At 45.3% G+C, this 13,730-nt stretch overlaps 1 protein-coding gene across 1 annotated transcript in view; it reads left to right on the top strand.

The window, feature by feature from the left end:
* The window catches only part of LOC119399331 (heparan sulfate glucosamine 3-O-sulfotransferase 6), a 98,265-nt gene extending 84,803 nt beyond the window's left edge, over window positions 1–13,462 (top strand). The window contains exons 3-4 of the mRNA XM_037666148.2: window positions 9,855–10,086; window positions 11,830–13,462. Coding sequence (XP_037522076.1) covers window positions 9,855–10,086; window positions 11,830–12,216 — 619 coding nt within the window. The 3' untranslated portion in view covers window positions 12,217–13,462. The remainder of the gene's footprint in view (window positions 1–9,854; window positions 10,087–11,829) is intronic.
* Window positions 13,463–13,730: the final 268 nt, after the last annotated feature.

Genomic DNA, 13,730 nt, shown 5'->3' with positions numbered 1-13,730 from the left:
ACAAGCCAAATAACGCTATTCATGGTGGGGAGGTTTTGTTGAAGGGCGATACGGACTGTTAAAGGCTGCCTGAGGAGAACATTAGGAAAACGTTCATGCACTTGTCGGAGCGGAGGAGGTTGGAAATTCTGCGCGGCGCGGACAGAAAGATGAAGAAGAAGAGCAGTGGGGGGATTGCTTGACTGGTTTGTACTGTTCGATGTACGCTTTGTTTAGGACGGTATGGCGCTGTGCGCCAATAAAGGCTGCAGTAGGATTTTCCCACAGATGCCACGTTCAGCGCGCAACCCCTTTCTTTCGGTTCAAGAAACCATAGAGTTTCCTTCAATGGGAATGAAGAGTAGCACATGGATTTGCCTTATCTTCGTGCTTGCGGCTTCGAACGCCTGTGACTTTATTTATTGCTGTGTTTTCACGTTTGTTTCGTATAAAAGAATGGGTCGTTCTGCAATTTATGACCCGATTTGAATTGGTGAGCCCCAAAAGGTCAAAGTGGTGATCTAAAACTGCTGAACGTTTGCTGAAGTTCGTCTTGCGACAAAGCAGCTGCGGGCCAGATGGATCCGAAAGAACGAAACTTAGACAAAACCGTGTACTACCCATCATTCCCATGCTGGCTGAAGCGTCATGCGTTGCAGCTCCCGTAGACACTAGCGCCAGATTTCCCTCTTGCGTATTATTAAGGAACTCTATGCGAGAAACATCTGTTCGGTTCAAACGTGTACAGGTGCGAACAAACGTACTCGGCGACTGAAACGCGATACTCGCTGCGGTTGGCGGTGAGGGCGAGTGTTCGTGACGCACCCGTGACGACTGCATTCGGTAAATAGTCGTAATTCAGTCTGTGGTTCTCGGTGGCGCCAGCGTAACGCCCGCCCGCCAGCTCCAGCCGCTTCGCGCGGCCCGGTACATGAGCGCAGTGTTTTGAAGCAAGGGCGAGCAGCGCTCGATGAAACGTCGGCCCCCTAATGGAGAACCCTGCGTGCGCACGGTTACAAACGATAGATGAGGGGGCAAACAAGTGGGGCTACGGCGAATTCATTTTAACCTCACGCAGTCGGTGACAATAAACAACTATGGAAACTCGACCAGAAATGCGAGGAACAAAGAAGAGAAGAGGCAGGGGTACAATTAAGCCCCGTTGTCCGTTTGCCTGTTCGCTTTTCGTTTCATATCGCGCTAAGCTACACCGCAGGTCAGACTCGCCGTCAGAATTAGCAGATGCTACCGAGCTAACAAGCAAATATTCATCACAAAATAAGCCCGAAAGAAGCGGGAATTCGATGGATTTTACCATTATTGAAAATATTTTTAATTATAAAAAAATGTCACTCAAGTACGAAGGGGAGTTGAAAAAATCACTTTAGGTATTTTGTAGAGCGAAAATATTCCCAACAATGAACGAAAACACGTCTTAAATATTTAGCATTGTCTGCAGGGTAGTCTCTATTCGGTTTAATACACGATTGACAGTGCATGATTAACGCTACTTGCTTATTCCCCCAACGTATGTTTGACTTCAACACTCAAGTACTCAAAGTCATCGACAAACGTGCTATTGGTGAACGTGACGATCACTAAAATGACTATTTTATATATATATACTATATATATATATATATATATATATATATATATATATATATATATATATATATAAAATAGTCACATATATCATATATATGTGACTATAAAATATATCATATATTATATATATATTATATATATATATATATATATATATATATATATATATATATATATATATATATATATATATATATATATATATATATATATAGTTTCAACGCCTTTTTTCAGTCCGTATTTACGCGGACGGCCTCACATGCGCACTTGCCATCTTATACGCTCGTCAAACATATGCCTAAAGTATATTTAAGTAAAGATGGTATTTTTAGCCTCTTGTGTAAATTAGACACAAAGAAATCCCCGGGTCCTGATGACATATCGAACGTTTTTCTTAGTAGATATGCATCCTGGGTTTCAGAATATTTGTATAAGATATATGTAACTTCCTTAGAAACTTGTGTGATACCCGATGACTGGCGCTCTGCAAGAATAGTCCCAATTCATAAATCTGGCTCACCATTAGATATAAACAACTACAGGCCAGTTTCTCTTACATCCACAGCTTGTAAGCTACCAGAACACATAATATTTAAGGCGATTATGATACACCTGGAAGACAATAAACTGCTTCACGACAACCAACACGGATTCAGGTCTGGCCTATCAACTTCAACTCAATTAGCCGAGATCACTCATGATTTTGCAAATTCATTAAACTCTAAGGGCCAGATTGACGCAGTGTTTTTAGATTTTTCCAAAGCGTTTGATGTAGTACCACATGATGATTTAATTACGAAACTGTCAGCTATTGGTGTTGATCAGAACATTGTCGGTTGGGTTGCATGCTATTTGTCATCACGGAAACAATATGTGATGGTCAATGACGGCGTTTCTGACTCATTAGACGTATACTCAGGAGTGCCGCAAGGATCCGTGCTTGCACCATTATTGTTTTTAGTGTACATAAATGATATTTATTTCTCAGTTCAATCACCTGTGAAAATCCGACTTTTTGCGGACGATTGTGTTATTTATGCCGACATTGATCAGTATTCTGATCAAGCCAGACTTAACGATGCATTGCAATCCATCTGCGCCTGGTGTGATAAGTGGGGCTTGAAGCTCAACGCATCAAAAACGGCTTCCATCACAGTTACGAACAAACAAAACCCATTAGCATTCCAATATACCATTAATAACGCTTATGTTAAAAAGGCTACACAAGTAAAATATCTGGGTGTCACGCTTACAAGCAATTTAAATTGGGAAACTCATATAGACAACATCTGTAGCAATGCGCTAAAAAAGTTAGCGTTTTTAAAACGTAAACTGCGTCACACTTCACCTTCCGTAAAACTAACAGCTTACAGAGCACTTATCAGGCCTAGGTTAGAATATGCAGACCTGATCTGGGCCCCGTATCAAAAATACTTAATTAAAAAAATAGAGAGGGTCCAAAACCTGGCTCTGAGATTCATTTATTCTAGCTACTCTCGTTTTGCAAGCGTTTCTGCCCTTCGCGAGAAGGCAAATCTGAAGACACTCGCTCATCGTAGAATAGTCTCTCGATTGAAATTCACCTATCAATTGTACCATGGTCAATTTAAAATCCCACCCAATCGTTACATAACTATCCCGCCCGTGCGCTTAGATCGTATCCATCATAATAAGACAGTTAGACAACCATTCAGTCATTTGAACGTTCATCAGTACTCATTATTCCCTCATGCTTTTTCATTATCGAATAAGTTACCTCAGGAGATCGTTAATGCAGACACAATACAATCGTTCGCCCATCTCGTCAATGACCTAGCACTTGATTTTTAGCATTGTGTTCCTCATAAGTGCTGAGATTTTTTGTATTTCTGTATGAATGCCATTATTGCTATGTATTAATTATATTTTTCCCTGATGTTGAGAATGTTCTGAATTTCGTATCTTGTATTGTATTTTCATTGTGTTTTTTATTCTGATTTTGTCACTGACATTTGTTACCCACTCCTGCTTGGGCCCGAACAGGGCCTGCAGTATTTGTAAATAAATAAATAATAAAATATATATATATATATATATATATATATATATATATATATATATATATATATATATATATATATATATATATATATATCTTCTCTCTTCCTGATATGACTTTCTTCTAATATTTCTCGCGACATCCTATCCCTACCTTTGCCCAGAATGTTTATCTCGTTCAGTTTTGTTCAGTTCAAAACTTTCTTGAGAAGCTCCTTTAAGCACGCCCAACAGGGGCGTAGCCAGGGGGTCGGGGGGTCGGGGGGTTCAACCCCCCCCCCGAAATTTTTCGATTTTTGCTGGCCTATATATACACGCACACATACAAACACACGCACAAACATACATAAAGTATGGTTGAACCCCCCCCCCCCCCCCGAAAAAAATTTCTGGCTACGCCCCTGACGCCCAAGCATGGTTTATTCATGAACACGTTAGACTTCTAATTGGTTCCCAAAAGAAAATTTTGCGGACCTGCGTATTCCGTTGAAAATACATAAGATATTAATCAGAATGCGGATGTGGCAGCGCCAGATGTCGCCGCTTTGACCCGGCAGTATACGTCCGACATGCCGCAAAAAGAGCATTTAATTTCGTGACGTCGCAGCCAATTTCTCACACTGTTTACAAGCGCCGCTCCGAGAAAGCCACGAAGCTTCCCTCCCAGCTCTTACAGGAAATACCCTTAGCGCTCAGCGGGCCTCCGTACCTTGAGTGCAAGCAATGCCGAAACGCAGTGGATGCGAGCCGCAGGTCTGCGGCTTGTCGATCGTCACGCCCGCGGCGCTGCCGACATCGCCGAAGCTGCTCTCTGTGAGCGAGGAAATGTTATTGTATACGCACGTGAGGAACTCGGCGCCACCGAGGGGCCCTCAGTGGGAAAGTATACCGCATCGACGGATATATAGCCAGCCTGTGGAATCCGGGACAAAATTACAGGAGAAGTTATAAACGCTTTTCACATTATGAGGAACGGCCATCAATGTTTTCGCCCCCCCATTCATTATCATTACGGAGAGGGAACACACTTTTGTCTAACTCACACGCTGATCAAGTAATATTTAATTTCTTATGGTTTCTTGTCTTATTAGGTACGCGCTTTTTCAATATGGTGCATGTGCCCTTCAAACATTTTTTTCTCCACCGTTTTTATCTTAGGCAGTAGCGAAGTAGCGCCAGTGTATTCGTTGATTTCACTGTGTTTTAGCGCCTTTTTCAGTAAGATGAACCATCAATATTGAGGAATGTTTATGCCACGAACATTCTCATCCAGCAAGCAGGCGCGTCGCAAAGAAATGGTGATCGTCTCGAAAACGCCTAATGGTGGTGTGTAATAAAGAAATCAATATTTATTTAACAGACTACAGTCTTGAAATGGGACAGGAATACGAAAGGGATCAATAAGCACATTATAGTGACTTTTGAATGTATTTTATCCCACTGAGTGCCTCGTATAGTCAACTTTCGTGAAGATTAAAACGATATACTTGATCTAGAGGGCAGATATTTACCGTAAAGGAAAGTAAAGCGTGAAGATACGGAAACAGGAGGAAAGAAACCACATGATACAGACGCCGACTACCAACTATTAACCCATGAACAGTATAATGCTTTAAATGTTCCCCCTGAGCCTTGGGTTGGTAACAGCTTTATTGGTGGTCCGGCAGAGCTTTCGCCGACTGGGCTTTAGGTCTCCCACGTGGGGACGTCGAGGCGGCGGTGAGGCAAGGTCCCCCTGAGCCACCTCGAACAATTAAAAGCATCGCATGCTTCCTTCCAATATATTTTCCAGGTTTTAATTTCGCCACACGCTAACAGGGGCATGCACGTGACGTCACCAGGGTACGAACTGTCGATTGGTCCATCCAGGACAGGTATCACTCGTGGCACATCTACTGCCACGCTTTGCCATGCAGCCGCACGCGCTACCTCACCATCGGCAAGGAGGTGCTAAAGGGGCGCTTGCCACCCCAGCCACGCCAGCAGTACAACCCACCCCCCCTCCCCCTCCACAACACCCCGCCGCCGAGATACAACAAGGGATCGATCATTGCGGCAGAGCAGCGCAGAAAACGAGACGAACATACAGGACTTGGATTACAGGACTTGGACATACAGGATACAGGAACACACAGGAACACACAGGACTTGGATGCAGGGTTGATCCCCCCAAGCCACAATCCCGCCTACGCTTATGCTACTGGAGTATAGTCTTCGCGTCTTATAAATAAGGCAGTGGCGAGGAAGACATTTATAGCACCGGAGTCGCGAAGGCAAGAAACCGCTGAGCTTGCCTTCGAGCTCACAGTGGTTCGGAGGCGCTTTGAGGACGACCTAAGTGCGCGATAATGCGGTATAGAGAGGGGTGCGAGCCATATACTGCTACACGTGGGGAGAACGTCTGCGCCACCGGGCGGGTGCCTTCGAGATGGATTCGCGCACTTATGTCCAGAGGCTGCATCTATTACGTCACAAGAGGACCTCCACGGCTTCACCGCTGCTGCCACGTGTATGTGTTTCCTGCGTGAATGATTTGATCCCTGTAAGGAGCCGCCGTAGAAGCTTAGCGGCTAAGACATTTTCTTAGGCTCGAGGACGCGTCGTGGATTCGCTTGCCGGCCACCGCGATCGCATATCAATGGGCGCGCGAAATTCAAGAACACCGATGCACTCAGATTTAGGAGCACATTAAAGAACCCCACGTGTTCTAAATTTGCGAGGAGTCACCCATTACGCGTCTTTCGTAATCACATCGTGGTGCAGGCGCGTGAAGTCTCGGGACCTAATTTCTAATTCTTCTGAAGACACTTTATGAAACTGCGGTAGAAGTAATCGGGAACTCCTTTGAGCTCCATAACTACAAAACTCGATCAAATATATTTTTCAGTCGAGTTGGTCGTAGAACATTATCTTTACAAATAAGGCACATATGACAAATTACGCACTGCTGTATATATACACCCCTATGCAGCATTTCGACTCTAATCACGCTCAGTACATGCATCGGTTCGTGACATGACATCAGCATTATCACACCATGGTCATCTTAATTAGCATAACCTTTTATGGCGATTGCTTGACAATTCCCTCTCCTAATGATATCCAGTTTACCCTGTTTAGACGATATAACTACACCAGCGCGCTAGTGATCACACTGAAAGTGAGCCGATAGTTGAAAGAAAAAAAGAAAAAAAAAGTGCCCAAGGCCATGATGCGCGCTGACGTATAGACGTAGCTTCTTGCCGCCTTGTCATTCCTCCCCGTGCAGATTTCAGCCTGCTCGCTGGAGAGAGAAGGGAGAGAGAAGGCACTCGGAGCGTGCGACAAATCGCTCGTACTTGACGGATTATAAAACAATTTTCTGCGGCAGTCGATTGGTGAGGCAATAAACTCCGATAGTGATGAGGTCGTTCGATGATTACTTGGAAAAGTGTTGCACGGTCCCTTTCAGCCTCACTTTAAAATTTTGCCGGTGGAGGTGTTTAATCGTCAGTTGCAGTTTGTTGCCATCGCTGCTGCAGAGCACAACGTCATCTGCAAACGTCAAATTGATGTGACATTCTCCATTCATATTTATTCCGGTGCCTTCCCAATCTAGTCGTTTGAACTCTTCTAAGCATGCAGTGAATAACATTGGAGGGATTGTATCCCCTTACCTGACGCCTTTCTCGATCGCAATTCTTTTTTCGTATGGAGAAACAATGTATACATATGTACAGACTCTGTAGATGTTGGATAATGTTGAGGTATTTTGGATATGCACCTAAAGAGATAACTGCAATAATGTTAGCTAGGGGATTACGCATATGTCTAGGAGTTCCACGAGCGACTTCCAGTTCCTTTGTAATAGCAGAGAATCTCCCTTCACAGTCATGAGAAGTATAGAAACATGTCGGCATTTTTTTCGTCTTCAGACGCAACATAAAAACCACCCATTCGCTCTGGAGATATTACAAAGGAATAGAAGCCATGTTCATAAAAAAATTAAGGAAAGAGCCAGTATATTGCCAAGAAATGATTTTTTTAACTCTGACGTTGATTATCCTCCATGGCTACTTACGCTACCAAAGGTCGAAGTGTCAGTGGACGACATAATCAGAAAAAATTACATGTTCATTCGAGCCGCTCAACAACTAGCGCTTTACCAGATATACATGCGATATCCGGACTACATACATGTCTATACAGATGGCTCCAGTGTACCAAGATCTTCTACTTCAGCATTTATTATACCGCGCCTCAAGGTACAAGATTCATTTAAATTATCTCGAGTTACATCGTCTACAACAGCTGAAATATTCGCTATTCTAAGTGCTATAAAATTTATCAATTCTGCAAGAGATGCTCAGAAATGGGTAATTTTCAGTGATTCGCAGGCGGCACTAACGTCTCTCTGTAGCACAAAAGCAGAAACAATTAATAATAGCCTGATCTACGAGACACTTAAAGATCTCACCAAGGCCGATCAAAAGCATCATTAAATAATGTTCCAGTGGATACCGAGACATTGCAACATTCCTTGTAATACAGCAGCTGATGAAGCAGCACGACAAGCACACCGCAAAAAAGATATCGTTTCTATCCTAATATCAAAAAATGAATTGCGAAGCATTTTAAAGACATAATCTTTCAATATGTGTAGAAATACGTGGTTCGACGAAAATCCTAAAAGCTGTGATTTATATCATGTAGATCCACTTTTCAAATTTGAAATTCCGTTATCTTTATACTGAAGTGTGGAAACCCTTATTCACCGATTAAGGCTAGGAACTGCTTACACCAAGTATTTTTTACACAAAATTGGCTGCGCTGAAACTCCTGAATGTGATTGTGGATTCGTAGATGAAGACATATATCACCTACTTCTAGAATGCCCTGCCTCTAGACGCAGATTTACATCATCGTTAATAACATTAGACCGCAGACCACTAAGTTTAAGGAAACTTTTGGGATCGTGGCCAACAAGAGGCTTACAGAAGTGTGCTTTAAAAGCATTGAAAATTTTTCTTTCTTGAAGAGAGTGGCACCCTTGGCCATTACTAGCGCATTTAAGCTTTGTTTTTTATTAACGGCAGAGTGTATATTTATGTGTGTTGACTATTTTTGTCTTGGATATGTTATGCAACAGTTGCTGTTCTTTTTTTTAACATCACCGTGTGTACACATATATGGGATTGTTGAATATCTTGTTTTGACTGTTATGTTATGTCTTGACTGTTACGCTAAGTTGTATATTGCATGTACTACGAGTTAATTGTGATTAGAAATTTGGACCCTATGTACTCCAAGAGCTAAGTAGTAGCCGGCGCCTTATTTGTGCGCCAACATCTCCTTACATCATCTCAATAAAAAAAAAAATGTTTGCCATTTATGTCATGCCATAGGCTTCCAAAGCAACGTCGAGCGGCGCCACTGCTCTTATCGCAACTGGGGGCCGAATGAGGAGCGCATGCGCGCTCGTGTCCTTGCCGCCGCCGCTGGCAAATCCGGCGAGAAACTGCCTTCGCGGGCAGCGTCTGCTCCCAGTAACGCATAGCTCAGCCGCGCGAGCGTCGCGCCCAAACTTGAGCTTGGGTTCCCTATATGTCATTCACTACATCATGCTTACCATGCATGCGTTCACATTCGGTGTGTAGTACCACTTAATAAAACGACCACGACGGTTGCACCAAGCATGCATCCTGTAATTTTTGTCATTCACGTCATGATATAGACGACATGTATACGTCATGAACACTCATGTCGGGACCTGTGCTTCACATTTTTTACATGCACGTCATGCGTTGAATATTATGGTCTACAGCAAGGTACTGAAACGATAACCATATTACGATGGCATGTTGTCACGTGCAGTGGCGTAGGCAGACATTTGTTTCGGTGGGCGCACGTCCTTGATCTGAAATGGGGCAGGGCAGGCAAATGTGGTCGAGTGTTATTTTGTGTTGTGTGTCCCATGGCAGAAAGAAATTTCGGGAGGATGACGTGCCCTTTGTGCCAACCCTTGGCGACACCACTGGTCATGTTTGCATGATCTATGCACATGGCACACGTCCTATTCATGACCTATCATTCATGTTCCTCGTGCGCTAATGTAATGCCATGCCAATTTTGGTAGAAACTTTGCTAACAAAACGACCGCGGGATCACGAAGACGTGGGCGGCTATGGTTGGTGATGTGTTGGTCACAGCCAAATGAGGCAAAGATCAATGAGCGAAGTGTTTTTGCGCAGCTCTCAGATGCCGGAGAGCGTGAGCGGTCAGCTGACGATGGAGAAGACGCCAAGCTACCTGGTGCGAGAGCGGGTTCCCGCCAGGGTGCGCGCCATGTCACCCTCGGTGAAGCTGGTGCTGGTGCTGCGGGATCCGGTGACGCGGGCCGTCTCCGACTACACGCAGGCCGCGGCCAAGGGACGTGCGAGGCGCTCCTTCCTCCACTCGGTCACCGACAACCGCACTGGAATGGTGCGTACACTGACCTTTCGTTGGGGGCTTTTCATTTATTGAACACAATTCATTGTTGGGTCTAGCTCTTCTACAATGATTCTACAACGGGGTATGATGTGTCTTACTATGTTGAACTAAGGTATTTACTATAGGATACAACTAGAGCTGGTTACTACTCACTAGGTAGATTGCGTTGGCTCAAAAGGGCTCACAAGGGGCTATAAGGTTTCAGTAACGTCAACAGCCACTTAGCGTTGCACTGCCATGACTGTGGCTGCAATTCGCACTTTGATCGGACCTCCGCGGTGCGCAGATGCCGGGACAAAGTGGCACGTGAAATTATTGAAGCTCAAGAAATTGGCGGGGCGGGTTTGTCATGTGTTAGCGCTCCTTCTATTTTGCAAACTAAAAAAAAAAAACAAGCATTTTTATATTTAGATAAGAAGTGAATGTTTTATCGGGAAGCGGATGACGTGGTGGCTCACATGATTTTGGAGAGTCTTTGTTTTGTCGTTTTTTGTTTCTTCTTCAGTTATATTTGTTACATCTTGTTGATATCCATGGGGTGTCCCATAAATATGCAAGCCGAACCAAAATAAACTGTTAGTTGAAGGTTGAAGTCAGCCTTCTCTCCCGTGTTCTTCCTGGTCTTCGTGCCTCGTGTTCGTGCTGTCATTCCTACGAAGCTAAATGGTTGCCGAAGTTGCTCGTCTGTTGGCACGGACGTCCGCAGGGGGGTGTCAAAGAAGCACTTGTCCCCCCCCAGCCACCCGAGTGCTTCACTCTCACCACCGCCGCGATGCAACACGGCCTTGCACCCACCAAAACAAAATCCTGCCTTCGCCCGTAATGCTCACTAATTTGACATTCGTGTGGTTCTTCTAGAGCGCTCTGTGTTTGAGAGTGGCGAATTCAACAGCTTTAAAGCTCTAAATTGAGAACAAGCAGGTATGGAAGTCACGTTTCTCCTTCCATATCATAAATGAGCCCGATTATTTTAGTAGTAATGCTTAGTTGCTATTTTACATCGATTTTTCAGTGCATCCGGAGCGCTCGAAAACGACCAGTCGAATGTACCGTAAATTTTTGCTAAATGAGAACTAAGTGACGGTAAATATTGGCTCATTCCTGGCTATTGTTGGCTAACGTTGGTTATTCGCTGTTATAACACTGTCTCCATTCAATCTCAGAGCAATGATTAAGTTGTCTTCAAAATTTTCTGTGATAGTAATTACATTTGGGCACACAAGGCGCGTTCGCGCCCGAGTGTTTAGAGAGCACGGAGCCCTTGCAGAGCTTTCCGCAGGGGAAACTTACTATAAAAGCGGTACAACGTTGTCTTGTCTTATGTAACCTCGCTGAAATGTCTTACCGGTGGATGCCCCTTAGTTTACAGGCCTTTACAGTGCCCCGTGTGTTACGGGCATAGGTTCGTTGGTGCCTATCGGTGTTTCTCAGCCACATTAGGGTATGCCCATAAATACACCGGCACAAGATTGTAAGAGAAAAAGAGAGCAACATTATTGAAAATGCCTGCAGAATCGATTAGGCTTCCTCCACGCAGGGAGGACGAGCTTTCATCGCGACGCGGCAAAATAAAAAATTCTTAAAATAATTGCCATAAAGTAGCCATTCAGAGTCCAGGTCAACATTCTTCTATTTCATTGCCCGTCACCGCACGTGGCATAGTAGCTTATTTGACGTAATGTTCACGGGGCACTTGGTCGCGCAAAGTGGGTAACATTCACGTTCTTTCTTCAGGTTGACCGAAGGAAGCCGCTGGTTCGCGTCGGCTTGTACGACGAGCACGTGTCCCGCTGGCTGGAGCACTTCCCCCGCTCCAGCTTCCACTTCGTCAGCGGCGAGAGGCTGGTGGCGCAACCCGAGAGGGAACTGGCCTCGATTCAGCGCTTCCTGGGCCTGAGGCCGCCCTGGGTCGGGGCCCGGCATCTCGTCTTCAACAGCACCAAGGGCTTCCCCTGTCTGCTTCGGGAGCCCGGCGCGACGCCCCACTGCCTGGACCCCTCCAAGGGCCGCCGTCATCCCAAGGTCGATCCCGTCCTCGAGAAGCGGCTGCGCGAGTTCTACGCACCGCATAATCGGCGCCTGTACCGCATCATTGGCAGGGACCTGGAGTGGCCGCCTTGAAGTGCAGTTCCGATCGTTTAATGTGCTAACACGGGAAGTGCGCTTGCAAAGAAGCAACTCACTGCAAAGTCCTGATATGTGTAGGCAGTGGTACACGTGCACCTGGAAGGATGACAACACGTGAACGAACTTTGTGTCGCATATGGTGGTGGACGGGACCCAGCACCTCCACGAAATGCAACAAGCGTGTTCTCCCACAAACACTTGTTATTATTCTGTGGAAGGCGTGAGACAACCAAGATGGTTCAGGCAGAAACCCGGCAAGCACGAACCACACGAACGTCAACGTCTTCGTGCACGCTGGCACAGAGCTCACACCGATGTGCTCCGGTACATTTGGTATTATGCTCGCCGTCCCCTTGACCTTTCTTGGAGGCCTTTAGCCCTAGATCGACGCCTCGTATTCTATAGAGACAGCTGGCGTGAGGGGCCTCACGCCAGCTGTAGTGTCATAGACAATGATGGACTTCGGGCGGCTGCCTAGAAGCGCCTATTGAACGCATGAAGTGTAAAATATGACACAGCACATGTACGCACAGAAAGGCGTGCAATCAGCAGATGCGGTACGATTAGAGCATACATTTCACAATGTTTGAGTAGGCGCTAACATTGGCTAGTGCGGAGGAACCACCTGTCTTCAGTAGGCCTGGTAAACGATGCCGATGGCATGAACTCTTCGGCAGCAACTTCCTCTGCTGACTTTCATAATAAGCTTCAGGAACCAGCCACGCGCTTGGTAGACACCATTCACGAACGGGCGATGCACCATGCTGTGAAACCCGTGTTATGCACACAAGCCTCATATATGCTGTTCGGCTAAATTGCCTTTCAGCAGCCAGCCGAGTAGTGCGCCGCAAATTGCTAGGCTGCGCGCTGTATTTATGTTCTGATTGAGCATCAACACTGGTGGACAAGTTCAAGCACCGTCCGCACCGGAAAGGCAGTGGCATTAGGAAACAGGAGTTCCCCCGCCGCAATATCACAGAGGGACCCCTCATGCTATTGTGTCTTAATAGAGCTCAAATATTTTATTTCTTTCGATATATATTACAGTTTTGTTTAACCGCTGTGCAAACTTCATTATGAGGGACGCCGAACGATGTGACAGAAATCTGTGCAGTACCGGTGATGGCGTCAAATAGAAACAAAACGTTTTGAATGCTACACTGTACATAATACGTCAGATATTTCTTCGGCAGAAATATCGCACTTGCCAGCTTGGGTGTGAAAAATAAAGCACACTTGACTTCAGTAGTTTATTTGAGATGGTCTGTCGTCATCAATTTCTTGTTCCCTTCAGTGCGCCACTCGAGACCTAATTTTCGTAGAACTTGCACGGACAACACGATGGTCAGTCTCCCAAAGTCTTCCTGGTCTCCATATATAGCTTCAGGGGCCATATTGCACATAACACAGTCGCTTAATTCTTTCGCTAACGTCACTTCAGCGACGAGGCGATGCTCTTACGGATGTATGGGGAAGGTGCCACCTGCACTATTGTGCGGTGTGCAAGT

This window comes from Rhipicephalus sanguineus, chromosome 7, assembly GCF_013339695.2.
Source record: "Rhipicephalus sanguineus isolate Rsan-2018 chromosome 7, BIME_Rsan_1.4, whole genome shotgun sequence".
Classification (NCBI taxonomy): domain Eukaryota; kingdom Metazoa; phylum Arthropoda; class Arachnida; order Ixodida; family Ixodidae; genus Rhipicephalus; species Rhipicephalus sanguineus.
This window is presented reverse-complemented; position numbering and strand designations above follow the sequence as displayed.